Source organism: Panthera pardus, unplaced genomic scaffold (assembly GCF_024362965.1).
Source record: "Panthera pardus isolate Hobbes unplaced genomic scaffold, ASM2436296v1 HiC_scaffold_20, whole genome shotgun sequence".
Classification (NCBI taxonomy): domain Eukaryota; kingdom Metazoa; phylum Chordata; class Mammalia; order Carnivora; family Felidae; genus Panthera; species Panthera pardus.
Window position 1 is genome coordinate 93,055,161 of NW_026526766.1, and position 25,659 is coordinate 93,080,819.

Below are 25,659 nucleotides of genomic sequence, written 5' to 3' on the forward strand. Positions count from 1 at the left end.
GATGACCTAGGTGTACACAGACCCCTCCCCACCCCTTCACACAGCCGCACAGCGGCTCTAGGAGGAGCCCGCAGAGAGGACAGGGCAGAAGCACTAAATACCGTTTAATTCTCTTACCCTAGGCTGCCCGCAGCCCTACTCAGGTGGGGGGGTGAGAGGGGACGGCTCCTCTAGAGTCAGAGTTGGGGCCATCGGGTCCATGGGGATGGTTATGAGGCCGTGAGCCTCCAGGGGAGGCATCAGGGAGACCTCCAGGTCAGGGTCCGTGAGGTGGGACTCCACATGCAATGTGTGCAGATCCGTGCGATCTTCCTGGACCCCGAAGTGCCCCACCATCCTGCACGACACGGGCTGGGTCAGGCTCATTGCAGGCAGTCACCAGCACAGGCTCGCGAGGACTTGACCCCCTCCCAGGGCAGGCCTGGCTCTCAGGTCAGTGCCCCTGATGCATCTGCGGCCACACCTCCCAGTGGGGCAGGAGCAGGGGCACAGCTCCCCCGTGGGGTCCTCCCCTGAGGTTACTCACCTGCTGTCCATGTGTCTGCGGGAGGCATGTTCGTGTCTGGGGGACAAAGGAAGGTGTGAGTCCTGGAGCAGGGGAGCTGGCCCCCAGGAGCCCAGAAGTGCCCCTCCCGCACCCCACCTCTTCACAGCCCAGTCCGGGAAATAGCGTTCCCCAGCTCTGGCTGACATCTCACCTGGGGCAGAGGCCCCTCTCCCAGCAAGGCCCCGTGGCCCTCACCCACCCTGCCCGCCCCAGGGCCTACACACCTCTTGGCTCGCATGGCACCAATTGCCACGATGACGAGGGCACAGAAGCAGCTGGCACCAACGCCCGCCAGCACCACCAGCAGGGCAATGAGGGCCTCGCGGCTGAGGCCGAGGCTGCACTCACAGTACGTTCCAGCTGCAGAGACAGGGCCCGTGTGGCCGAGGGGCCCTCGTCACCTGCCAGTGGAGGGCCCCCGGGGCCGCCCCTCACCCCAGGAGGGGCCCTGGCTGGGGCGGGGTTCAGGGACCGGAGGAGGCACCTGCAGCAGGGATGAGCAAAAGGGACAGACATATCAGGCCGAGAGGGCCGCCAGCCAGGCAGGAGTCAGGCTGGGGACAGGGGGCCATGTCCAGCCCCCAGCCCCACCACACACCTCTGGACGGAACCCATTGGAAGGCGCTGACCTCACAATAGGGCTGTGGAGCAGGGTGGGGTGGTGGGGGAACCGGGGGTCTGGGAGGTGTGTGGGGGTGGGCAGGGCTTCAGCCGGAGCTTCACTTGAACTTCTGTGTGGGAGCAGAGGAGCCCTGGGCAGGCAACCCCCGGGGTGAAGCAGGTAGGGTGGCTGGGGGCCTGGGAGCTGCTCCCCAGTGCCCTACTGGATCCAGCCTCAGGGGATGGTGCATTACAGGGAAGGGGGTGGAGATCACCCTTAGGCTCTTGGGATAGTGGAGACAATGACCCGGAAACCCTGGGGGGGCCCTCAGCAGACAGCGGGAGGCCTCTGTTTCTCAGGGACTGTGACAGCCCAGGTGAGGCCTGGGCCCCAAGCTGACCTATGCCACCATCCTTCCCCCAAGGCTGCCAGGAGCAGCGGCCAAGAAGGGGCAAGGCATGGGCCTGTGCTCGCTGCCCTCCCTCGCACTGGCGGTCTCGGGGAGGATCCCGCCCCCAGCTCAGCAATGCCGGAGGCCGGAGGAACCGTCAGGCTCTCCAATCCCCCAGGAGGTGGGGGCGCTGCCCACAGGCCCTCCCACAGCCACAGCCGCTAGGCGCTTCTGGCTGAGAAAAGGCTACAGGTGGCATCTGAGGCTCCCAATCTGTATCATTTATCAGAGCCCCCCTGCCCTGCTCTGAGGGCTTCTTCCTCTGCATCTTCCTGCCTGAGGGACTGAGCTGCAGGCTGGCATCGTGGGACTTAACCTCAGCCTCCTCCCTGGCCTCGCCGTCCAGAGGCCTCCTCCCTCCTCCCCTAAGAACCTAGGACAGCAAACCACACGGGTAGCAGGGGGAGCTGTCCCACACCACGGATGACCCCACAGGGCACCAGGGGCAAGGGTGCAGAGGGGCCCTGGCTGACTCCTTGTCATTGGGGGGCCTCCCTGACTCCTCTGACACAGGTGTCTCCTCCTAGTGTTGAACCCTCCTTGGGGATCAGCCAGCAGTTTCTGGGACACCTCTGTGCCTGTTGTGTGATGCTGTGACCCAAGATGCAGCTTTTTTGTTTTTCTCACATTTCGTTAACAAACCCAAGTCCAAAGGGACGTGTGCCTGTGCCCAGGAGCTGACCCGCTGCCCCGCCAGACCCGTCTAGCCGGTTTGCATCCGGGTTAGGATGACGGAAGTAAACTCAGCCCCATGCCAGGTGACCTTCCGCCTGGAGGGAACGGTGGGTGTTAGAGCCTCTGGGCCTCCAGCAGAACTCAGAGAGAAGCGGGAAGCCCCTCTCCTAGTGACCACAGCACAGCAGCCTTGGTGGTGGGTGGAGCCCGAGTGAGGCAAACACTGGCTCGCCAGAATCCTGGGACTGCTAAGGCTACGTGCCTAGTCCTACCGCTCGTTCTCCAAACCCGTGGCCAACAGGACACTCTGGAGTGAGAGGGGGTCCCGTCAAGGACTGATACCAGGGCCCCAGGGGAACAGGTCAAAGTGGAGAGGTGGGGGCAGGCACTAGAAGACAGCCTGGCGGAGGGGGCTGCCCAAGGGTGTCTGGGGGCAACAGGCATGACTCCAGGCCTGGGAAGGTACCCCGGGTGGGCGGGAACAGGACGCCGGAGGCTCGTTCCAAAGGGCCTTTGTTGCCCAGGAGGCTGGCACCACCAGCCAGCACGGAGCCTCCTGCACCGCAGGCTGTGGTGCCCAGTGCTTCTGAAGACCTCCAGCCTGCGTCCAGCCAACGCCCTTCCCTGCCTCCCGGACTTCAGGGGCTGGGGGCGGTGCCAGGACCCCTCGTGTGCTCCAGGGACGTCCACGTGCCAGGACCGTGGGTCCGGAGCCCGGTGACAGGTGTGCAGGCAGGGCTGGGCCCGGACACTCGTGTGTTTCCCCGCACCTGCTCCCAGGGAGCCAGGCCCCGCTGGGGTGAGCTGGAGAGGCCGCTGTGAAGGGCAAACCCGGACCACACGCCCGCGATGGGCCCACAAAGCCACCAGGACAGGGAAAGGATAGAGAACCATTTGCTTTACTCTGCACTCCGGGGGCCGGGCAGGGGCACGGGGGGGGCACCCGCCCAGCCACCCTCCCTCCGTGGGGACGTCGCGGGAAGGGCGCAGTGGGCGCGTCAGCTGCAGCTCTTGGGCAGGCGGTAGACGCCGGCTGAGTAGACCAGCTGCTGGTCCCTCACCTTCTTCTGCAGGAAGCCCTGGAGCTCCTGCAGGTCGATCTCGGCCAGCGCGGGGCCGGTGACCACGAACATGCGCAGCATGCTGTAGATTCGCTCCAGCGACAGGCTCTCCAGGTTGGTCAGCATGGCCTGGATGTACGTCCAGAAAAGCTGGGGACACAGAGGCCAGGCCGGCCGTCAGGCCACCCCCCGCGCGGCCACCGCACCAGAGGCCGAGCCAGGCCCCCGCCCCCGCCCCCGGCCGCACCAGCAGCTCCTCCTCCTTCTGGTCGGCCTGGGAGGCCATGCCGGAGTCGCTCTCGTCGTCGCTGTCGAGGAGCACCATGCTGTCCCTGTCCTGGGGCCGCTCCTCCTCCACCACAGAGAAGGTCCCGGCAGGCTCCTCCCGCAGCACTCCCTGCTGCAGCCACACGGACATGCGCCGCCGCAGCAGGGCCACGGGCATCTTCACCACCTTGCTCAGCTCCTCCAGGGTCCAGCTGGCTGCACGGAGCGGCCGGGAACACTAGCCACCGGGCCTCGTCGGCCCGCTCACCTTCCCAGGGGGCAGCCCCAGGAGGCCGAGTCCCGCCCCCAACCTCCACACCCCCACCCCCCGGCCACACGGAGCAGTGCCTGGCACTGGTCCCCCCCCCCCCCAGGAGGCAAGGCTGGGGCAGGCCAGCCAGGGGCCAGTGGGTTCACCTTGGTCCTGGAAGTAGAGCAAGACCACCGCCTGCACGGGAGTCACTGCCACAGACAAGGTACGATCGGCCAGCTCCACGTCCATGGTCACCAGGCCCAGGGTGTGCTTCCAGCTGAGGGTCCGCATGGCCTGGGGAGGGCCGCAGTCAGCACGAGCAGCCCGGGGGCCCGGCTGAGCCCAGCCGAGTGAGACTCCGCCACCTGGCACCGGGTGACAGAAGAGCTCCCTCACCGCCCCCCGCCCCCCGGCAGTGGGCAGCAGGGTGGATAGAAGACAGGGCTCCGCGTCCCACGCCCTCCACTACCACGATCTGATAGGACTGAACAATGAGGGCTGCCGGTGAGTTAACGGTGTCTGAAAGACGTCCAACATCGTAACCCCCAGGACCTCAGAACGTGACCTGGGTTGGAGACGAGGCCGCTGCAGACGGGCCTAGTTAAGACAAGGTCATCCGAAGTACAGCGAGCCCTGATGTAGCTCGGTCAGCGCCCTTGCAAGAGGGAAGACAGCGTGAAGACAGGCAGAGACGGCAGGGAATGCAGCCACAAGCCGAGAAACACCGAGGGTGGCCTGCAACACCAGATGCTGGGGAGGCGGAGGGACCCTCTCCCACGGCCTTCGGAGGCGCACAGCCCTGCTGACGCCCTGACCCCTGCTCTGGCCTCCAGAGTGGAGAAAAAGATCTCCGTTGTTGCAAGCACCCGCGTCATGGCACTTTGTTATGGCAGCCACGGGAAAGTGACACATTTTGGTCCCGGGAAGGGGGTGCTAAGTGTGAGTCCACGGAGCTGGGTGACGGGCAGAGGCTGGAAGAGCTGTGGGCTGCATGCCTCTAAGAGCCTGAATTGCCCCGGAGAGACTGTCGGCAGGGACACGGCCAGGAAAGCCACAAGAGGTGTCACGAGGAGGAAGAGGCCACGGCAAACTGGAGACAGTGTGGCCCTGCTATGTGGTGGCAGAATCCTGTCTGAGCACGACCCTGCTGGGCAGAAAGCACACCCCAGCACGATGAACCAACACTGAGCTGAGGAGACTCCGCAAACGTGGGAGGGATGGCCTCGCAGCGGCAGCAGGGGTGAGGCGGGGGGGGGGGGGGGAGCCAGCGCGAAGGCAGGGGTGCTGCTCTTCTCTGTGTGCTCTAGAGACAGAGCCGAGAGGGCACCAGAGACCCGAGCTCTGACGTGGGAGCCGACCTGCGTCCTCAGAAGAGCCAGGACAGACTGGGCGGTCCAGGAAGGGTGTCTGTGAGGGCCCACGGCCAAAGGCCTGGACGACTGGGAGCTGCAGGGAGGACGAGGCTCCTGAGAATTTTATGGCGACCCGGACTAAAACGGAGAGACGGCCAGCTGAGGAGGGCTCAGCGGGGAGAACTGCAGTACAGCGGGCCTGGCAGGGTGGGCAGACAGAAGACAGCCTTGAACCCAGAGCAGTGCCTCCACTGGCTTTTGGACTTGCTTTGAGCCTGTGACCCCCCTCCTTCCTCGAGAAGTCATCCTCTCAGAACGGAGGGGTCTGTGCCACACCTCGCAGGCACGCTCTGCTTTCCCAGGCTCGCAGCTGGAGAGGGACTGCCCTCGATGAGCTGCGCTCGGTCTCGCTCCTGCCCGATTCAGATGCTACTCAGATACCAAACTTTGAGGTGTGGGGTGATGTAAACTTGGTGCTGGGATGGCTTAAGACTTCTGGGGATGTCGGATGAATGTGTTCTGCGTGTGGGAAGCACATGAATTTGGGGCGGTGGGGGGCACAGGGTGGACTGTTATAGGTTGAACTGTGTCCCTCATAGTTAAGGATGTTAAGTCCTAACCCCTGATAACTCAGAACGTAACTGTATCTGGACATCAGCTTACCACACGTCAGTTCGTTCAAGTGAGGTCATTCTAGAATAGGGTGGGCCTTTAATCCAACATGACTGGTGTCCTTGTAAGAAACGTGGACACAGAGAGACACAGGGAGAATGCCATGTGACAACAGAGGCGGAGGTCGGGCTGATGTGGCCACAAGTCAAGTGATGCCTAGAGCCACCAGAAGCCGGAAGCAGCAGGAGGAACCCTCCCTCAAGCCTCCGGACAGAGTGCAGCCCTATGATCGATCCTGGACTCCCAGCTGCCAGAACTAACACGATACACCTGCACTGTTTTAAGCCCCGATCATGGCACTTTGTTGCCGACCAACACAAGGGAGTCTTCAGTAACCCCTTCACCCCCTCAGCTCCAAAGGAGGCGGCAACAGAGAACCGCACCTTGTAGGGGGCAAACGGAAGCAGAACCCACAGTTTGCCCAGGTCACAAGCAGTAGAGCCACAGACAGGCCCTCCAGCTCCAAGCCCACGACCGTACAGCCACCACCGTAGCCTGCAGCGGGAAAGATGCAAGGCCACCAACAGAAAACACAAGCAAGGATACTCTGTGGGCTGTGTGGCCACCCACGTGTCCAACACGATCCTCAGGCCAAGAGTTCTGGTGTGAGGCAGAGACACTGTGGCCACAGGGCCGACCTCCAGCATAGCCCCGGGGCCTGCTCCTGCCACTCTAGTATCCAGCTGGAGTCAGGACAAAGCACGCTGAGGCATGGCCGTCACATCAGGTGCGTTAGGCCTGAGCAGAAAGGCATGGCTGAGCCATCCTCTGGGAAAGCAGCTTCTAGGGAAGCAAGCCAGGCAGTGGCAAGGCCGGGGCCGAGTCCTGGAAGTCAAATGCTTCGTGAGCAATCTGGAGACTTCTTGGAGGCAGACGCCCATGGGGCACACACAGCCCCCTGACTCTCTCTGGGGCAAGCCCGGTGCCCCAGCCCCCAGTTCGGAGATGTCAGAGAGTAGACAGTGGAAGAGGAAGCCCGGGAAGGTGGGGCCACCCGGAGGCGCAGAGGGCAGAAGCGGCCCGGCCCCTCCCCCAGTGTGGGTGTGCACGCACACGTGCAGAGGCTCCTAAGGGACGAGGGGAGCAGAATGGGGGCTGCGCCCTCCTGCCCCGACGCAGAGGCACGGGAGGGGTGTCGGCAGAGAGCCGCGCAGGTGGGTCGCACCCAGGTCCCGTTGCACAGCCTGCTCGGAAGGGTCGCCAGGTCGGGATGCAGCCCCCACCTGCCACCAGAGGGAGGTGTGGCCCGTACCTTCAGCTTCTCGTACTTCTTGCAGTAGACCTCTAGGGCCTCCCTGATGTCCTCGGGGACCTCCAGCTTCTCGTCCTTGAAGGGAGGCCAAAACTCGCCGGACAGGATGACGGCATAGACCCCGAAAGGCGGCTGCTCCTCTACGGGCCGCTTCTCGTCCTCCTCACGGATGTTGGCATTGATGCGACGGGAGTCCGCCATGTCCTGCGGGGAGGAACGGGGTCTCGCGGAGGCCCCGGGGCCGGGCTCAGGGTGGGGCCGGGCCAGGTGGGCAGGAGCCCCGCGTGCCCACCTTCAGCATGACCTCGCAGAAGTGCATGGGAGCCTCGCCAAAGCGCAGCTTCAGCAGCTCCACGTTGCGGATCTCCCTGGAAGAACGCGTCTCTGAGCGGCACCCCAAGCAGCGCCCGTGGCGGAGCGGGCACCCTCCGCCACCCAGCGCGGGGACGCCCCGGGGGGAGAGGCGCGAAGTGCGGCTCCAGCCACCGAGCCCCTGGACCCCGTCCCGGCTGAGGCCCAGGGCGTCCCGGGGATCTGGTTCCCCGAGCCCCTGGGCCTCCCCCCAGGCCCCTCCAGGGTGACGGCCGAGCACGGGTGCACCTCCCCGCCGGGGAGCAGGCAGCGGCACCCCCGGCAGCCCCATGGCGCCTTGCGGGCCTCACCGCTCAGGACTAAAGCTGAACTGGTGGAGGAGGCGGTCGGCCAGCAGCGAGCGGTACTCGTTGATGAACAGGTCCTTGCTGCCGTAGATGCTGACCAGCAGGCTGATGATGTCCGAGGAGCGCCGCTTGGAGCTGGACTTCCCTGCACAGCACGGGGACCGGCACCCATGGCATCTCGCGGGGACCGAGGAAGCACCACCTGTGCCCACGCAGGCCCCACCCTGCCACGCCCGTGAGGCCCAGGCCCAGATCCCAGGCTGGGGGCGGGGTGGGTAGGGCACAGGCCGCCTGGGAATCGGCTCTTCTAGCAAGCCGGACGGAGACACAGGCCACCGTGGGCCCACTCGAGCCAGCCAGAGCCCCCTGCAGAAGCGGGTCGGGGTGGGTGCCGACAACTGATCCCCTCAAGCTTTCGGGCACCTGTGGAATCAGACGCCTGCCTTGCCGGAGCGTCACCCACAATCCAGAGCCAGGTGGGGCTGGTGGCACTGACCTGGATCGGCATCCACAGGGTCAGGGACCCAGTCCTCGGGCTCGCCAGAGTCATCCTCGCTGTCCTGACCAGTCTCCAGGCTCGCCGGGTCTGTCTTGGACAGCTCGACAGCCAAGTCCCCCGTCCCATCCGAGTCCCCCGTCAGCCCAGCTACAATCTGCCGCACCGTGTCCTCCCGCGTCCTGCCAGATGTGAGTACCGCTGGCCTTCACAGTACCTCTCTCCGTTTGCCCACACCACGGCACCCCACCTCACCCCGGCAGCCAGCACCCGTTGGCCACGTGCTTAAGATGGGTCCATCAAACTTTCTCTCAGAGAACAGTAATACTAATCATAATAATTAAGATAAACCCCACCAGGGCGCCTGGGTGGCTCAGTCGGTTAAGCGTCCGACTTCAGCTCAGGTCACGATCTCACGGTCCGTGAGTTCGAGGCCCGCGTCGGGCTCTGGGCTGATGGCTCAGAGCCTGGAGCCTGCTTCCGATTCTGTGTCTCCCTCTCTCTCTGACCCTCCCCCGCTCATGCTCTGTCTCTCTCTGTCTCAAAAATAAAATAAACGTTAAAAAAAAAAAATTTAAAAAAAGATAAACCCCACCGTTTTCGGGAACACCGAGAACTAAAATAACACGGGATCTAGGCCAGGGCCTTCCCAACCAAGAGGCAGCAGACGTGAGTCAGGGAAGCACCAGATGCCTCCCAGCCCCAGCCCTGAGCCTCTACTGTCCCGAGGGGTCTCCAGACAGCGGTGCCCCAGCACCTGCTCAAACACGTCCTCTGACAGCCTGGGAGTCACTGCCGCTCAGGCACAGGGGTCCCCCCACCCACCCCGGCCTCAGCCTGGGTCTTGGTCAGCAAGCTAAAGCTGAGTCAGGGCCTCTATGGACTAGGAAAAGGGGATGGGAACGGAGAGCAGGGCTGTAGAGTGGGGTCCCCAGTGTCTCCCCATGGACGTGGTGGCACCCACAAGGCGAAGAAGCCCGGGCCGTGGCCAGGTCATGTGGCCCAACAGGAGGGACAGAGTGTTCCTGGTGTTTCGGGGGCCACAAGGACCCACGGGGAACTTGGCTGCACAAATGGAGCCAGGAGACAAGGACCCCAGGTCCGAGCAGCAGCCTGGAGCTTGGCCACGGGGCTCACCTCAGGTAGCGGCGAATGGGCTCACAAGCCACCTCCAGGATGACCATGGAAGGGTCGAGCACACGCAGTGCCTTGATGGCGGATATATACAGGGTGATGATGTCGCACGTGTTGACCCCTACGGCCAGGAGAAAGGACAGTAGTCCCAGCAGCACCCAGGAGTTGTCCCATGAGCGGCAGCGCCCTGGCCAGGTGGGTTTTTCGGCCACCACTGTGACCTCACTCCCCAGGATACCACTGTGACCCACAGGACGCTGTCCCCCTTCTCCCCTAACTCTCATGTGCTTTCCCTGGAACTTTCCAAGGTCCGAGCCCTCCCCTCACTGGGCGGTCTGCCCCAGGCCACACCCATCACTTCCCAGGACTCTCTTCAAGGGAGGATGAGGCGCAGCTCCTAAGGACCGCCCTACAGACCCACACCCTACACAGGCCCCTCGGCAGAGGAGACTGGCCTCTTGGGCAGCAGCTCAGGCACCTGGATGGAGGAGCCGCGTCTCCAGGGCAGCCTTGAGAGACAGGAGCAGCTGCTGCCTCTGGTCAGTCCTTTCCAGGCAGTATTTGAGGTCCTCGATGGCTGGCCGGGAGTCTGGGAAGTCTGTAGGAAGAGTGAGGACCCTTGCACACACACATGCAAGCACGCACGTGCTGTGCGTGCAAGAAAGGACACAAGGTCGGCAGGGCCCAGAGGGTGAGCGGTGGCGCCTCCACTCAGTAGCGATGAGAAACACCGCTAGGTGCTTCAGGCCATCCCTGGGCGGTCATGTGCCCTCCAGCCCCCGCCCCGCCCCCGAGTGCCCAAGGACAGAGCAGGAGCACGAGGCCGCCGAGGGGATGGGGGTGGACGCCCAGAAGCACCGTCTGGGGGCCACACTGGCGGGCCCAGCTCTGCTTGGGACACCACTGTCTGTCCTAAGCGCCCCTGACCGCCTGCAGGATCTGAATGGCGAAGGCACGGGGAAGGTGGCCGCTTCAGCGGGCAGGGGGCTGACCTCGGATGATGCTGAAGAGCTCCTCGATGCGTAGGCCGGCATAGATACGGTAGAAAAAACCTCTGCACGTGGCAGCGCCACCGGCGCAGTGTGTTGCCAGCCTCTGGGGACGCGGGCCTGGCGGGGCCATCCTGCAGGAATACCTTGCCGAGCCAGCCGACCACCCTCTCGATCCACTGTCGGGAGAGCACAGGTGTAGGGAGGTGAGGAGCTGAATGAACCCCAGCCCGACATGGAGCAGAGGCTACCGGCACTGCAGCCAGTCTTGGGGAGTCTCTAAGGCTCCTGGACACTAGGAGCACATTGAAAGCAGCAGGATAATGGGTCCAAAGTGGGCCTCCCAGGCCTCCCATCGAGGTGTCCCCACACCCGATGAGCACCAGAGCCCAGGCTTATCTCTAGCAACAGCGGCCCTGATGCAGAGCACGGAGAGAACGCTCACCTCTGACCCGGTGGACAGACACACCCTGGGGGCCACGTACCTGACTAGTCCCACCACGCTGGGACAACGTAAGGGCCCTTCTGAGCACACACGCGTAAACTTATAGGCAAAACAGCCGCACAGAGCCTAGGATGCACACGTCCCCCCGCAAACTACGCAGCCCCTGATGACAACAGCCTGATACTCTGCCACCTGGGGGCAACGCAGGTGCCCCGGCCAGGCCTCTGGGCTCACACCCACTCCAGACCGCTGCTGTACAGACACTTGCACCCCCACCACAGCTAATCTGCGCCCTGGGACGCAGACACCAGGAAGTGGCGGAGAATGACATGCGGGCAGTAGGGGCAGGCTGGACGGTCCCCTGCGGTTGGGCCAGCACCTCCCCGGCTCTAGGGAGACCGGGGCAGAGCCCCAGGGCAGACCCCCAGACCACGCCCCAACAGCACGGGCGCCCTGACATCCCTCAGCGGGACCCCCCAGACCTTGGCACCGCCTCCAGCCAAGTGATTTCTCACAGACCTTGCCGAGCAGGTCACGGGCTCTTTCTTGCTGTCACAAGGGCAGGCCGGGAAGGGCCAGCTTCCACCCAGCACCAAGACAGCTTCATCCACCGGCCAGGTCCTAGCTCGTCCAAGTCCCCATACTGTGGCTGCTTCTAAGACCACTAGGGTGTCAGGCTGGCCAGAAACCTGTTCTACAGCCCCCAGGGAACAGGGCCCGAGAGGCCGTCCTTACCTTGTGGAACTCTCGCAGGAAGGAGCGCTCGTACTCGCCCCGACAGCGGTCCTCCATTCTCTCCCTGGTCACCTGGTGCAGGGTGGTGGTCACAGCCTCCGCACTGACCCGCTCCAACAGACTCAGCCTGTGTCTGGAGGACAGCCCTGCTCGTGGAGCACACGGAGTGCCCTGCTCCCCCTCACACCCAGCGCCCTCTGTACCGAAGGTTTCAAGGAAAAGCTGCTGGGGAGGACAGAGCCCTGCCCTCCCCAGCCGGCCTCTCTGCCCAGGCTGAGACCCCGGCCTTGCCCATGTGAGGAGTGGGTGTGGCTCTCAGGGCTAAAACCGCATCTCCTGAAACGTGGCTCTGAAGCAACAGCTAAATATATCACCGTCCTGACCACGTGAGCATAGACGCCACCAGTTATGCCGTTGGGTGCAGACCCTGGTCAGCGACGGCAAATGAACTCGAGAAAATGAGAGAGAACATTTCTGGGCACCCTGCATCTGGGATGAACCAGCAAAAGCCAGCCAGGGCCTCCCTGACCCTCGCCAGCAACAGGGCCCCTCCCTCAGTCCAGCTAGAAGCCCCTCCCCCTTCCCCACAGCTGTGCTGCTGCCGCTTCACTCAACGTGACAAGATCATTACCAGCAACCACAAAGGATTAAAGGCTCACAGCTCAGAACCCAGCTTTAACGGCGACAGCAAAATCCTTTCCTCTTTAAAAGGCTGGAAAAGCAATCTGCTTGCCCAGCGTGTTAGCCTAATCCCCAACTTGTCTGGAAAGAATAAAAAAAGCAAGCCCACCTTTTGCAATTACAAGAGAGGATGAACACCATCCCTTCCCCGGGGAGCCTACAGAAGGCACAGCAGAATTCTACGTGGCCCAGAAAATTTGCAATCCCTAGGGTCTCAGAGTAAGCAAAGAGTGGAAACCCAGGGCTAGTGTGAGTGGCAGACACACACCTGTGTCCAAGACAAAACGTATAAATTCACAGCACGGGGATCCTGGGGACCCGCCCCTGGCCACACCCAGGACTATCCGGCAGAGACCCCACCCCCCACCCCACCCAGCCAGCTGGACCCAGGAAAGCCAGCCAGAGGCAAGAACAGAGGCGTGGCCACACAGGCGTGAGTACTCACAGGACCTGGCTGAGCTGGTGAAACTGCTCCAGGGCCTGGCGGCACCAGCACTGCTGCTTGTCACTGCCGCATCCCGCGCACAACGGGCTCTGCAGAAGCCGGTAGTACCGGCGACGGGCATACCTGCTGTCCAATTCCCCCTCTAGTTCGGGGTCTGTGCCCCCTTCCCCCTTCCTCTTACTCTGCATGTAGACTCTCAAAAAGCGCCCATAGAGGCGCTGAATCATCTCCTGAAAGGTTCTGGGAGTGGAAAAGAACAGGACGCCCCGCAAGGTGGTGTGGACTTTTTCCCGCAGCCCCTGAGCGCCTGCGCCCATCAGCAAGCCCAGGCGAGTCCATTTCTCCAGCAGCTCTAGACTATGCAGGTAGGGATCCAGGCGGCTCTCCAACAGGCCGAAAGCGTCAAGGAGAAGCAGAAGGCACTGGGGCTCGTCTGCACAGTTCTCACGCTGGGAGATAGTATTCCAGAACTCAAGGGAGATGTTGGCCTGCAGGTCGTTCTGCAGCACCTCTACAAACCACTCCTCCAGGACCGAATGCAGACCGTGGGCCCTCAAAACCTCCACCGCCGCCCGGAGCTCCTCCTCCTTTGGCGGCACCGCACCGCTGGTCCGGGAGGACGCCTGGAGTGCAGGGAACCGTGAGAAGGGAACACAGAGTAGCGGAGGGAAGGGCACTGACACGCGGGGAGAAGCGGGGAAAGGGACAGAGCGGAGGGGAAGCTGCGGGATTTCCGCTACCCCTCGTCCACGACGCACGGGTGCTTGGCCGACGCTAGGGAAGGGCCGCCTCGGCAGCGGAACGAACCCCAGGGTGGACGTCCTAGTAAAGCGCGCAGGGTCCCCGGAACCCCGCGCGGACCCGCTGCCCTCTTCCGGGGCCTCACCAGTCCCAACGCGGCCGGCGGCACCAGCCCGGTGCTCACGGTGTTCCAGGCCACCAACAGTTCCTGTGCCGGCCCGGGGTCGCCGTCTCGCACCGCCGTCGCCATCTGCGCCCACCAGCTCCCAGGGCTTCGCGGCGAGGCGCGCGGCGATGACGCACACGAGAGGCGCGCCGCGGTGACGTATCGGAGGGCGCGCTGTCGGAAGGCAGTGCGCAGGCGCGAACGGCGAGGCGCTGGCGGCGGTTGGAGTGGTCGCGGCCCAAGCGGCGACCATGACCCAGCAGGGCGCGGCGCTGCAGAATTACAACAACGAGCTAGTCAAGTGTGAGCGGCCGCGCGGCGGGGTCTGCCGGGCGGGCTGGGAGGGCGCGGGGCTCGCCGGCGTGCAGGCCGAGGCAGCAGCTGGCCCGCAGCGCGCGGCCGAGTGGGGTGCATGGTCGGTGCGTGGGTGTCTCGGCTGGGAAGGCGCCGGTGGCCGTCGGACCTGCCCGGCGCACGGCCGCTCTGTGGCACGCACCAAGCCCTGGGTATCTGTGGAGAGAGCCAAGGAACGAATGGCTAGAGCACGCACTGCCGCCCGGGCGCCACGCCCGCTGGTCCGGTGCGGTGCTTTCTCTAACCCCGAGAACCCCTGGGCGGTCGGAGCCTGGCCTGGCGGCGGTGGAAGGTGGCCGAGCCAGCCCCGGGCCTCCCGCCGCCCTCTCCTCCTACAAAGCAGTGGGCTCCAGAGTGGCAGGGGTGCTGCTGTCTTTCCTGCCCTGGGTCCACAGCGCCTGCCCCGCTCGGCCCACTGTAGGCATCGAGGAGCTGTGTCAGAAGCGAGAGGAGTTGTGTCGGCAGATCCAGCAGGAGGAGGATGAGAAGCAGCGGCTGCAGAGCGAGGTGAGGCAGCTGACAGAGAAACTGGCCCGAGTCAACGAGAATCTGGCGCGCAAGATTGCTTCTCGCAACGAGTTTGACCGGACCATCGCAGAGACAGAGGCTGCCTACCTCAAGGTGGGGCTCGGGGCCGGCAGGAAGCCTGCATGCCTGTGGCCTGCGGGGGGTGGCCTGGGGGCGCCCACGGGCAGAGGCGACAGGACTACAACATGGTCAGGATCACTGTGGGATGACAGTGGGGCTGTCAGTGGGGCCCGGCAGGCCCCAAGTCCTGTTCTGTAGTTTTATGGCTTGTCCTGCAGGGGCCCGGCAGGCCCCAAGTCCTGCACCGTAGTTTTATGGCTTGTCCCAGACCACGGGCAGAGAGCGGCAGCAAGGGCCAGAGCTCATCTCGTCTGGCTTCCCAGGGTGCAAGGAGGGGGGCTTTGGGCTAAAGGCTCTGCTGACCCTGTCCGACCCTCCTGTCAGGGGCTTCCTCTCCCTGCTTCTGCCCCAGGCTTGGCACCGGCTTGGTAGGAGCAGAGCTGGACTGTGGGAGCCTTCTGACGAGAGGGATAGTGACAGCCGTCTCGTGTCCCCGTTTCCAGATCCTGGAAAGCTCGCAGACTCTGCTTAGTGTCCTGAAGAGGGAAGCCGGGAACTTGACCAAAGCCACAGCCTCGGAGCACAAGAGCAGTGGAGGCAGGGAGAGCTGAGGAGGCCGTTGGTGGGGAGGGGCCTGCCTCCCACGTCCCTCAGTGGCTCGACCCCCAGCAAGCCTGTCTTCAAAGCGTCTTTATTCTTCGTGGTAGCAGCTGCCTCCTTTCACTGTCTCGGGTGCCAAGAGGCAGTTGCCCAGCTTCACCTGCCCCAGGTGACAAGTACAGCCCTGGGTGCAGCCCACCAGGTGGGGGTCCTGACCCTGTACTCATAGGATATGGGAAGGACAGGCTCTGGGTGAGTTCCGCTCGGGGCGGAGGTCCCCTCACCCCCGCCCTGGGCTGCCAGAAAGACCCTGCTCCCTACTTTCACCAGCATGGCAGCCACCTCACCTCGGTGCCCAGGCCAGGGGAGCAGGGGAGGGGCTGGGGCCCACCCCCTCAGAGCTTGCCCTGGTGGCCTATGACTGTCAGTAAAGATTGTCTTTGTGAAGGTAGCTTACTGCCTGTGTCCTGTGTCCTGCGTGTGGGACGTGGGACTGCTGCACAACCCCAGAACCAATGTGAGCCCAGCCATATGGCTTCTTGGCAGAGGAGGGCCTGGAGTGGCTTTCCCTGTGCAAGCCTTGTTGGCTTTGGGGACAGAGTTGAGGGTACCCTTGAGCATTCCCTGGGACCTTGTCACCCACCCTTTCTCCCCACCAGGGCTGCTGGCCCCCTGCCCCCAACTCCAGCACTTAGCCTCCCCATCGGGTGGTGTTCTGCCTGTTGGTCTTGGTCTGTGCGATGCCCTATTCCCCAGCAAAAGGCCTGGCCCAGGGAGACGCTCTCCAGCCAGGGCTGTGCCCCAGCTCCAGGATTCTAAACTTTGCTCCAACCCCGCAGCACCACCACTCCCCACTCTCCCTGGTCCCACCAAGCGTGCCGACTTCCAGCCTCCCACGCTGCCTGGGGCCCAGCCCTCCACCCCGAGTCCTCTCTGGGACTGTCTCTGTTGGCCAGTTAGCTCCTATGGGGGTCCCTGCAGCTAGGCAGGTCTGAGAAGCATGTATTGAGAGGGTCTGGAGAAACCTGGGCCCACTCCACCCAGAACACTAAAAACACCCTCCTCCTTCCCAAGTTTGGCCAAGCAGCATTTCTCACGGGCTTGACTCTTCAGGAGGGATGTACTTGCATCCGTCGCCTGGATTACAAGCAGCCCCAGCTCCCCAGCTCCAAGCTGAACAGGCAGTTCTGTGTCTCCTGTTGCCTCTTAGATTCCGCTGGGTTTTCCTGCCAGCCGTTAGCACTGACTCCAGGGAAGTGGTCTGCCTGCTACAGCCTTGCTGCAGGCTCCTGTGGGTCAGGTGGCTTTCCAAGCCACACAGGAGGCGAGATCCCTGAGGTTCCGCCCGTTCCTCGTCCCCTCCCAGGCGCCTGGCCTTAAAAACGGCTCTGGTCCAGCCAGAGTACCAGACCCCAGAGAGCAAGCCCAAAGTGCTCCTCCCCCTACAGCTCCCACTGTGTCAGCCCAGAGACCAGAAGTGCTCACGGGGGTCCCTCTTCCCCCAAGGGGGTGGCTGGGAGGGGAAGCAGGGCAGGCGGGGCTACGGGAGCGAACGCCTGGACCACCAGACAGCAACGTGTGGGGGTGCCACACAGGACTACCCCATACCCAGGCACAGATGTCCTGGCTGGGCTCCCGCTGTACCTTCCTCCTCGCTGCCAGGGCCTCGATGGAGCCCCACAGACCCCACCCCTGCTCCCTGCTTCTTTGGCCAAGGACCACACAGGGAAGGCAGAGGAGGCCTTGTCCAGTGGTATTTATTGAATCCATCATCAGAGGCAAGAAAAAACTTGCCGTTCATCACAAACGGGGCGAGTTGAGGTCTGCAGTTGGGGGGTGTGGGCTGGGAAGGGCTGGAAGTCCCACAGAGGACAGGCAGCCAACCTAGCCCTTCACACGTGCACCAGACACCTGCCGGCATGGTGTCCAGCGGGACTCTGTCCATCCTCCACAGGCAGTGCCCCCAAACCAGGGCTGCAGAGTGAGACTCGGCCTCAAGGGAAGCAGGAGACCCCGGCGCCCTAGGCTCAGGCCAACCCCAGGAAGGGAGGGTGGGATATGGCAGGGCAGAGCCCAACAGGGCAGCGAGAGGTGGGGGGTGCAGAGTGAGGGCGGGCTTCTGGGCACTGCCCGGCTCCCAGGGCTCAGCCTTGGCCATCCTGGCGGGGCTGGGGTCAGAAATAGAGGGCTGGCTCACTTCGGAAGTCTGAGAGGTCGTTCTGACTGGCAGGGGTGAGCTGAGAGAGAGGGACAGAGAGGGAGCCAATGGGACTCATCCAGGCATTAGAGACACCCCCCACCCCGGGCCTTGGGTGTTGGCCCTCCCAGCCGCACCCCTGCTCACCATGACCTCCTTGGGTGTGGGCTCCACCTCACTCGGAGCCTGCTCCAGTGTCTGTTCCTGCCATTTACTGAAGGCCACAGAGTGTTTTGGAGTGTAGCCGGACAGGCCTGTGGGCCAAGAGGCACATGTGTGGACGTGTGGCCCAGCTACCCACTGGGCCGCCCATTCCCACACGTGGGCACTCACCTGAGCTGCCGTCCGGCAGGTGAGGGCTCTCGGGCCCCACGCTGTTCACAAAGGTGGCTCGGGGCAGGAACAGCGAGAAGGGCTTCTCCACCACCCCATCTGAGCTGGACTCCTCCTCCTCCTCCTCTTCCTCCTCCCCCTCCTCCTCCTGGGCCTCAGCCTCCTCCTGTACTAGCGAGCTCTCAGGAGGGTACTCAAATGTGGTCTGCAGGCGCTTGTCATTGAAGGAGATCTTCATCTAAGGACAGGAGGTACATCAGCAGGGCTCTGCTGCCTGGCTACCAGGGGTTAGCCAGGCTGAGCCGGGCACAGTGACCCTGGAGGGCACGGTAGAGGTAGCCCCAGGCAGGTAGCAGAACACGCCATCAACCCTTCAGAACTGAAAGGTGGGGGGGCTACCCCTCATCGGAGACCACTCCTTTACCGGCACCCTGCAGGCCCGGGCCACAAGGACCCCAGGAAGGTTGTTCTGGCTGCCCATGCAACCCAGGGCCAGTGTGTCCAAACACCTGCCTCCCAGACCCCACCCATCCCCTTCTCCCCCCAGGCCCAGGGTCACATCACCTCGGGTAACCAACCCTGCCCAGGGACCAGACCTTAGCCAGCACCAGGAGCCCAAAGTCTCAGTGTCTCTAGAAACTTCTATGGCAGCTCCTAGGGTTGAAGGGCTGCCTTCGCAGGGGAGCACCAGCCACCTAGAGGCTCTATGGCAGGAGCAGGGTCTAAGTGAGACGGCACTCGGGGGCCCACCTACTCGGGTGCCCTACCTCCTCAGCCACCAGCAGTGTGTTGTTGGCTGGGGTCTCTCTCCAGGACCGAGTTCACATCCTGGCTTGCTAGGCACCCGAATGACGCTTCCTGCACAGCTCAGCATGGACCAGTGCTGCTGGGCAGGACGGGGCACACACCTAAGGCCAGGCCCCCGGGGCGCCCATGAGGTGACAAAGCAGGGTGGCTGGCATATGCCAAACCCCAGGGGGGCGACACCAAATGCCATCACCCCATTTTAAAGACCAAGTCAGAATTAGACCCAAGTGGGGGTCGCGCTGACCCTTTCCTCCCACCTGGGCTGTCCACTTGGCCCTTGTCTACCCTGCCCACTCTGCAGGCTGCAGAATTTCATGCCTGAGCAAACCCTCTTTTCTCCCAACGGCCTCAGAGTGCAGACGAGGCTGCTGGTGTGGAGAGGAAGCAAAGTCAGGCGCAAGCAGGATGCCAGGTGGACCCTCGCACTCCCTGACCCAGGACTCCACTCCCCACTGAAGCCACAGGCCCACCAGACTTGCTCAGCAGGGTTCGGCCAGGCCCAGCAGGTTGGTAACGAATACGAGAGGCACCAGCCTGCAGCAGATGGGAGCGGCCCTGCAGGAGCCCGAAACATTAAACTCCTGAGCACAAGACTCCAGCAGCCAGCTCAAGTTCCCCTCCTCCCCTGGAAGGAGCCGGAGGCAGGAGCTGGGCCCCCAGGCAGAGAACCATGGGGCCCAGCGACAGCAGGACATGCAGGGGCCTCACAGGAAAGCTGGACTCGCAGCCTGGGCAGCAGAGGGGGCCCCGGCACTGGCCTCAGGGGGCAATGCCAGGCTGAGCGAGTGTCCCCAAACAAGGGCACATGCTCCAGCCGCCCCCTCCCACAGCCACACGCGCACACACAGCCCCACGCGGCCACCGGCACCCCCAGCTCGCGTGCTTCCCATCTCAGTGTGGTTCACACGCAGACCTGCTGGGCGAATCTCAGGCCCAGGCCCAGTCGGCTTTGCCCAGCCAGCGGCACAAACGAACAGTCGGGGACAAGAGCAGATGAGTGCAGATCACCCAAGTCAGGCAAAACCAAGAGATACTTCCTCCCGTCGCGTGAAGGCACGCTGTTCCTCAATCTGCCTGGTCCCCACAGCAGGCCCCACCCAACCCTCCAGCTGCCACCCCCGCCCCAAGCCTAGCAAGACAGAGGCCTAACCCAGGGGCCTGCCCCTGACCCAAGGCCCCACAGTGACCAGGGCGTCCAGTCACCCCTGGGTACACAGCATTGTCCCCAACGACCCTGAGCCCTCCAGGCCCATCCCCCACCACCGAAGACACAGGAAGGGCTGGCTGCCAGGGCCCGGCCGGATTAGCATGCCCTCATTAGTCCACATGACCAGCTCCTAGCAGGGAGACCGAGGGGGCTGGGCTCGCACAGGCACTGAGCCTGGCACAGCCTGGCCGGGCAGGGGCGGGGCGGCGCTCACAGGCCACTGTCTGCGCCCAGCTGGGGCCCAGGGCTTGGGTCACATCCGCCTCCCTTCAGTCTCCACACTCCATGGCCTGGTGGGGCTCACAGGCCTCCTTGTGGGTACAGGTCTCTGAATCACAAGACACCCTGTGACAAATGCTGCTGGGGAGGGCCAGCCTCCAGACCCCAGGCAGATGGGCCGGGCGCGGCCAGGGGCTGGCACTTGCACGCACCTGGCTCTTGGGGACTTTGCCCTCTGTGCCAAGTGCAGTCGGCAGGTGGGTCCTCGGTCGGCCCACCTTCCAGCTCTCACAGGCCCTTTGTCCCCCTCACCCTGCCCTACCTGTGCACACCCAGCTCGGGTTACCGAAGGGCGTCCACCCTGGACTCTGGTCGGGGAGCCGGGTTCAACCAGTCCCCCTGCTGGGGGTGAGCACCCGCCCTGTCCTCACTCCCTGGCACACGCCTGCCTCCTCCCATCCCCCACTCAGTCTGCGTTCTCGGGGACAATGGGACCACCCCACACAGTCTCTGCCAAAGCTCCCACACTGCTTCCGGATGCCCCAGCCCAAGGCAGACCCTCTGGCAGTGGGGAAGCTGAGTGAAGCAGGGTCCAGGCCTGCCCGGTGGCACCTGGGCTGTAGGAAGAACATGAAGGGTGGGTGCCTACGGGAAGAGCTGGGGTGGGGGGGACAGGTAGGAAGCGGGGGAAGGAGGGCAGAGGGGACACAGCCATGACACATCGGTGGTGGCGGGCACAGCGTTGCACACCGGCAGGGAAGCAGGTGACTGGGGCAGCCGCACCACAGGTCTGGGGACTGGAGCGAGGCTGAGGGCCAAGCCCCGGCCAGCAAGACTGGGGTGTCTGGGTGGCAGTTACTCCCTAAGTGAGGGCAGATGGCCTAGGGTGTCATAGATTGAGCCCTGGGGACACTGACACACTCAGGCTGGGCAGAGAACCAGAGGGTAAGGAGGGGAGGAGGGCAAAGGCGAGGGGAAGGAGCCGCCAGAAAAGCAGGAACCTGGCCAGGTGGCACCTCACAAAGGGGAGAGGCCCTCAGCACCAGCCCACCAACCCCGAGGGAGGCAGGTGTGGAGAGCAGCTGGACAGTCCCACTCAGCAGCACAGCCTGGGGGCTGGGGCAGAGGTGAGAGGGGGCATGGTGATGATGCCCCCCGCAGCCAGTCCCTGCTTGGCCATTAAGGGAGGGACAGATAGGGCATCAGCAATTCTGCCAAGAGACAATCAAGTAGAGGCGCCCCCCAATCCCCGGCAGGCCTCCCAGGCACAATGGCAGGCTGGGTGCCCCCACCACCAAGACGGGGCTGTAGCCCTCCAAGGCCCAGCAAGGTCACAACACCCTACACGCACCTGCCAGCTCAAGGGCAGGCTGTCCCGACAGTCCCCCTGCAGAGCCATACCTCACCTGCCCCCTGGAAGACCCCAGTACCTCCCAGCAATACCCTGGTCAGCCAGAGGGCCCCAAGGTCCCACTAACCTCCAGTCCACTAAGTCCCTAGTCAGGATGGAGACAAACAGGACAAGGGCCCAAACCATAAGCTGGCTGGAGTGGTACAGGTGAGGGCGAGGTCCCGCAGCCCAGGGCCTGGAGGGATGGCCGGAGGACCACCAGGGAACGGACGAGACACAGGGGACAGCCCGAGCCAGCGGACTGCCCCGAAGGACCGGGCAGCCCCACACCTCTGTCCCACTCAACAGGAGCTCTGGCTCTTCCTGCCGGGCAGCTGGTGTGGGGGTGGGGCAGTGCCCACAAGGAGGAGTCACCTCCAGTAGTCACGCTGCTCTGGCAGGGCCCTGGTGAGGCCACTCGGCTTGCCAGGCATCATCCATCTGGACCCCCAACTCCCTCAGGCTGGCATGGAGACCAGGCCAGGGCCTGCTTCCTCCCAGCACTTCCTCCCGCCCTTCTCACCCCAACCCTACCACACAGGACCCCCACAGCTCTTTCCCCAGCTGGGGCCAGATGAGCAAGGCTCTAGAAGCAGAAACCAGCACTCAATTCCTGCCCCACAAGCTCCACGACCTCCTGCCACCCTCAGGTTCCCCATCTACAAAGTGGGGAACTGTTATCACCTCCACTTCTTGGGGCCAGAATAGAAAGGTACTGCTTCCTAGAGTGTAGGGTCAAAGGTCAGGAAGCAGGAACGAGGGGGAGGGGTGGTTTAGAGCCTGGAGGTGGGGTTGATGACTGTGTCTAAGGGTAGGAGGGAGGGTGGGAGAGCTGTGGCACTAAAGAGAGGGTGAGTCAAGGTCAGGCAGGCAGGACGGGCCCTCCGGAAGTACGAAGGGAGTTGGGTGTGGATGCCTGTCTCAGCAGATGGAGACGGCAGGAGCCCCGATGCCCTCACCCAAGGAGCAGGGTGTGATCACGGAGGAAGACAAGTCCAATTCATGTCAGAGAGAGGAGGTGGCTTATGTGATTGGACGACCAGCAGGCATCGATGGGGGGGGGGGGGGGTGCTTCCGTGGACATAAGGCACATCACCACCCCCATCGCCCAAGGCAAGTGAGGCCAATGGCAGAAGTAGCTTCAAGGGTGAGCCTGGAGATACCACTGGCTGACACAGAAGCTTGCCAGGCACCATCTCGGTTCCAGGGGAAGACACGTCTGCCCCATGCCTGCTGAGGGGGGTCATGTGGGGCTGGCCTTGGAATTTGCCCCAGGGCCAGACACAGGTGCTGGAATGACCAGGAAGAATCTGAGGAACTTTTTTTTTTTTTTTTTTTTTTTTTTTGTGCCCAGAGGGTTCCGGGTCGCTGAGCAGCTGGGGACTGAGGCTCCAGCAGGGCTCCTGGTCTTGCACCTGGGTCTCTCTGTCTGAGGCCTGTCCTCCCCCATGAGAGGGAGAGTCTACACTGCTCCTAGCAACACACCCCGGCCCTGGCACACACACTAGGAGTTCAATAAACACTTGAATGAAGCCTGGTCCTGCTGAGCACCAGGGCAGCCTGCCTTCTGCGGAGCTGGGAGGCCCCCCCACCCCCCGCCCCCAGCCACTGAATAGCTCCCAGCACTGTGCCCCTAGGCTGACAGTGGGGTAGGGATCTGACCACACCCAAATCACAGGTCTCCTGCCCCTTCCCACTTCTGTCCTGGCACCTTTGGCCCATGTAGGCCAGGACTCCAGAAGACCACGGCAGGCTACACCCTCAAAGCCAGGCCGGAGTGGAACCAGCAGGCACAGGACTACTTCCTGCAGCTGGACCCTTGATGACACAGGTCTGCCCTGCCAATTCCACATGGAGCCTCGAGAACAAGGAAGCAGACACGGTGCTGGCGGGACCGACCCTCCCCGCCAGCCTTGCGAAGTACACCATCAGCAAGCTGTCTTCTCTGGGTCATTAGGGCTCCCCTGGAACCCAGACCAGGGATCTCCCCCAGCCCAGCTCCCTCCAGGAGCATGCACGGCCACCCAGCCCCAGCTCTCCTCTGGTCCACACAGAAGCCATCCCCCAGCCAGGCCAGTTGTCCTGGGAAGTGGGCACCTGCTACACCCACAGCTCTCTCTCCCCCGCGCCCAGCCAGCACCCCTTCCCCTGTGCCCCCTGCTGACCTTCTTTCTGGAGGAGCCGGCCTTGGTGAGACAGGATTTCTCCAGGGCCAGGTAGCCACCGATCACCTCAATCTCATGCACGGTGGGATAGCGCTTCTTCAGTGAGGTCCCCAGGGCAGCAGGGGTCTCTGACAAGCTGCCTGCCTCCTCCTCCTCCTCCTCGGCCTCCTGTGGCCCTGGCTCCCCGTTGGCCTGCAGGGACCCCGGCTTCCTCTTGGGCACCACGGTGAAGGTGTTGCCACCTCGGTGATGGAGCCCTGATGGGTGCCCAGGCCCGGTGGGGTGCGGGTGATACCAAGGAGGCCCCCCGGCTCCCGAGCAGGGCAGTTTGGCTCGTTGAGGGACCTCATCCTCCGAGTCCACCTCATCAATGAAGGTGACGGGCAACCCTGGCCTCCCAGGCTCCCCACCATCCTTGGCCAAGCTGGAAACCCCGAGGCCCTGGGCAGGCTTAGCTTCTGCAGCGGCTAAGGGACACAGGGGTGGTGAGGGCAGCCTCTGCCGCCTAACAGCCTGGTTCACAAGGGTGGTAGCTGGCCTGGGGCACCCCCCCTCATCGACCCCCAAGGGGCTCCTCCCTCCAGCAGGCACACTATCCCTTGCAGGCACCAGCTGGGCTTCGAGCTCCAGGCGTTGGGAGGCCCAGCCAACCTCTCCCTCTGGCAGTCCCCCCACCTGCCTCCCTTCAGGAGGAGGGGCCCCAGAGGCCTTGCGCTTAGGGATGAACATGAAAGAGTTTCGGGAGTTCACACGGAGGCTGGCCAGGGCCCGGGCCTGGAGGTCCCCAGCGGGGATTCGATCCATGTCTGGCTTGGAGGCTGGCCGTATCTCGAAGGAGTCATTGGCGCTGGTGGCCGCGGAGACCCACTGGCGCTGGCTGGGAGTGGCACTGGCAGAGTTGGTCATGGGCAAGGCCAGGGACGCGGCTGGAGTGGCACTGGGGGTCCCGGGGCTGGGGGGCGGGTGGACCGGGGGCTCCCCCGACTCCACCTTTGGCTTCCACTCGGCCGGCCCAGGCGCAGAGCCCGCGAGGCCGTTGGCAGCACCCGCCCGGGACTCGGGGGCCGCAGGCCCGTTGGGGAGCGGGCGAGGGCCAGCGCTGTGGTGCAGGCCCCGAGGGTGGACGGTGAAGGAGTTGCTGCCGGTCTTCTGCAGGAAATCGCTGCGCCGCGTCCCGGGTCCTGTAGCGCGGCCCTCGGGCTCGAAGCGGGCGGCGCGTTCGCCCACGCGCGGGGCGGCGGGGCCGGGAGCGGGCTGTGGGTGCGGCGGCGGGGGGCGGCCGCGTTCCGGACTCCCGCGGCGGAGCGGCGCGGCCGGAGCGTCGAACTTCTGGAGCAGACGGCTGACACGGCCGGGTGGCGGCGGCGCCTCATACACGAGCACCTCGGCTGCGCGGATGCGGGCGGCCGAGCCAGGGCTAGGGTCCGGGCCAGGGTCCGGGCCAGGGCCCGCAGGCTGGAAGCCGGGAGCTGACTCGATGATGAGGATGTTGTCGGCGCGGATGGTGCGCACGCCCGGCACGCGGCGGTACAGCTCCAGCAGCTGCTGCACCGGCCGCGCCCCCGCCGGCCCCTCGCCCCCGCCGCGCCGCGCCCCGCGCCGCCGCTCCGATTCGAGCCGCATGAACGGGTTCTCGCGCAGCGGGCCCAGGCTCTCGGCCAGCACGAGCCGCTCGGCCGCCGGCCCCGAGGGCTCCGCCGCTCCCGCCTCGGCCCCGGCCCCCGCGCCCCCGCTTAAGGCAGCCAGCTTGGCCCGCTTACGCTCCAAGATCTCCCGTTTCCAGGCGGGCATTGCGGCGCGGGGCCCCGGGCCCGGCCGCCCCAGGCCGGCCATGCTGCGGAGCGGGCGCCGGAGCCAGCGCGCGCCGGGAACTGCGGCCGCCGCCCGGCGCCGGCCTTCTCGCCGCGGCCACGCCCCCCGCCCGCCGTCTACGGCGGGGGGCCGGCTCGGACCCGCCCCGCGCCCGGCGGCCCCACCTACGACAGGGGAGTACGGCCGGCCGCGCTGATTGGACACCGCTCGCCCTGACCTCTCTTTCCCGGGGACTTAGTTGGATAGCGCCGGTCTCCGGAGCCAGTCCCCATTGGGGAAAGGGGCCTCTTGGGCACGCCCCCGACCCCTCACGCCGCTCATTGGCGGCCCCACTTCCGCCTCTGCGCCATTGGTCTGCAGCGACC

The 25,659-nt window shown here is 64.3% G+C and overlaps 4 protein-coding genes across 4 annotated transcripts; 1 reads left to right on the forward strand and 3 right to left on the reverse strand.

Annotated features, from left to right (window-relative positions):
- Window positions 1-87: 87 nt before the first annotated feature.
- On the reverse strand, window positions 88-1,165 carry TMEM210 (transmembrane protein 210). Its single transcript, XM_019438330.2, has 4 exons — window positions 1,032-1,165; window positions 772-907; window positions 527-562; window positions 88-337 (listed from the first exon to the last, which is right to left on the reverse strand). Exons 1-4 carry the CDS (start codon window positions 1,117-1,119, stop codon window positions 136-138), a joined length of 462 nt encoding a protein of 153 aa, XP_019293875.1. The 5' UTR covers window positions 1,120-1,165; the 3' UTR covers window positions 88-135.
- A 1,990-nt stretch (window positions 1,166-3,155) lies between these two features.
- Window positions 3,156-13,760, reverse strand: ANAPC2 (anaphase promoting complex subunit 2). Its single transcript, XM_019438327.2, is given in 14 exon segments — window positions 3,156-3,485; window positions 3,583-3,818; window positions 4,020-4,149; window positions 7,132-7,335; window positions 7,424-7,499; window positions 7,794-7,935; window positions 8,287-8,468; window positions 9,424-9,541; window positions 9,899-10,018; window positions 10,413-10,470; window positions 10,472-10,588; window positions 11,590-11,722; window positions 12,716-13,338; window positions 13,602-13,760. Coding segments are annotated over 14 exon segments (2,457 nt in total). The 5' UTR covers window positions 13,707-13,760; the 3' UTR covers window positions 3,156-3,272.
- Window positions 13,761-13,791: 31 nt separating this feature from the next.
- Window positions 13,792-15,615, forward strand: SSNA1 (SS nuclear autoantigen 1). Its single transcript, XM_019438331.2, has 3 exons — window positions 13,792-13,925; window positions 14,398-14,597; window positions 15,068-15,615. Exons 1-3 carry the CDS (start codon window positions 13,874-13,876, stop codon window positions 15,173-15,175), a joined length of 360 nt encoding a protein of 119 aa, XP_019293876.1. The 5' UTR covers window positions 13,792-13,873; the 3' UTR covers window positions 15,176-15,615.
- A 1,288-nt stretch (window positions 15,616-16,903) lies between these two features.
- Window positions 16,904-25,427, reverse strand: TPRN (taperin). Its single transcript, XM_019438326.2, has 4 exons — window positions 23,483-25,427; window positions 17,695-17,932; window positions 17,509-17,615; window positions 16,904-17,401 (listed from the first exon to the last, which is right to left on the reverse strand). The coding sequence occupies exons 1-4, from the start codon at window positions 25,313-25,315 to the stop codon at window positions 17,339-17,341; spliced, it is 2,241 nt and encodes a 746-aa protein (XP_019293871.2). The 5' UTR covers window positions 25,316-25,427; the 3' UTR covers window positions 16,904-17,338.
- Between the last annotated feature and the right edge of the window lie 232 nt (window positions 25,428-25,659).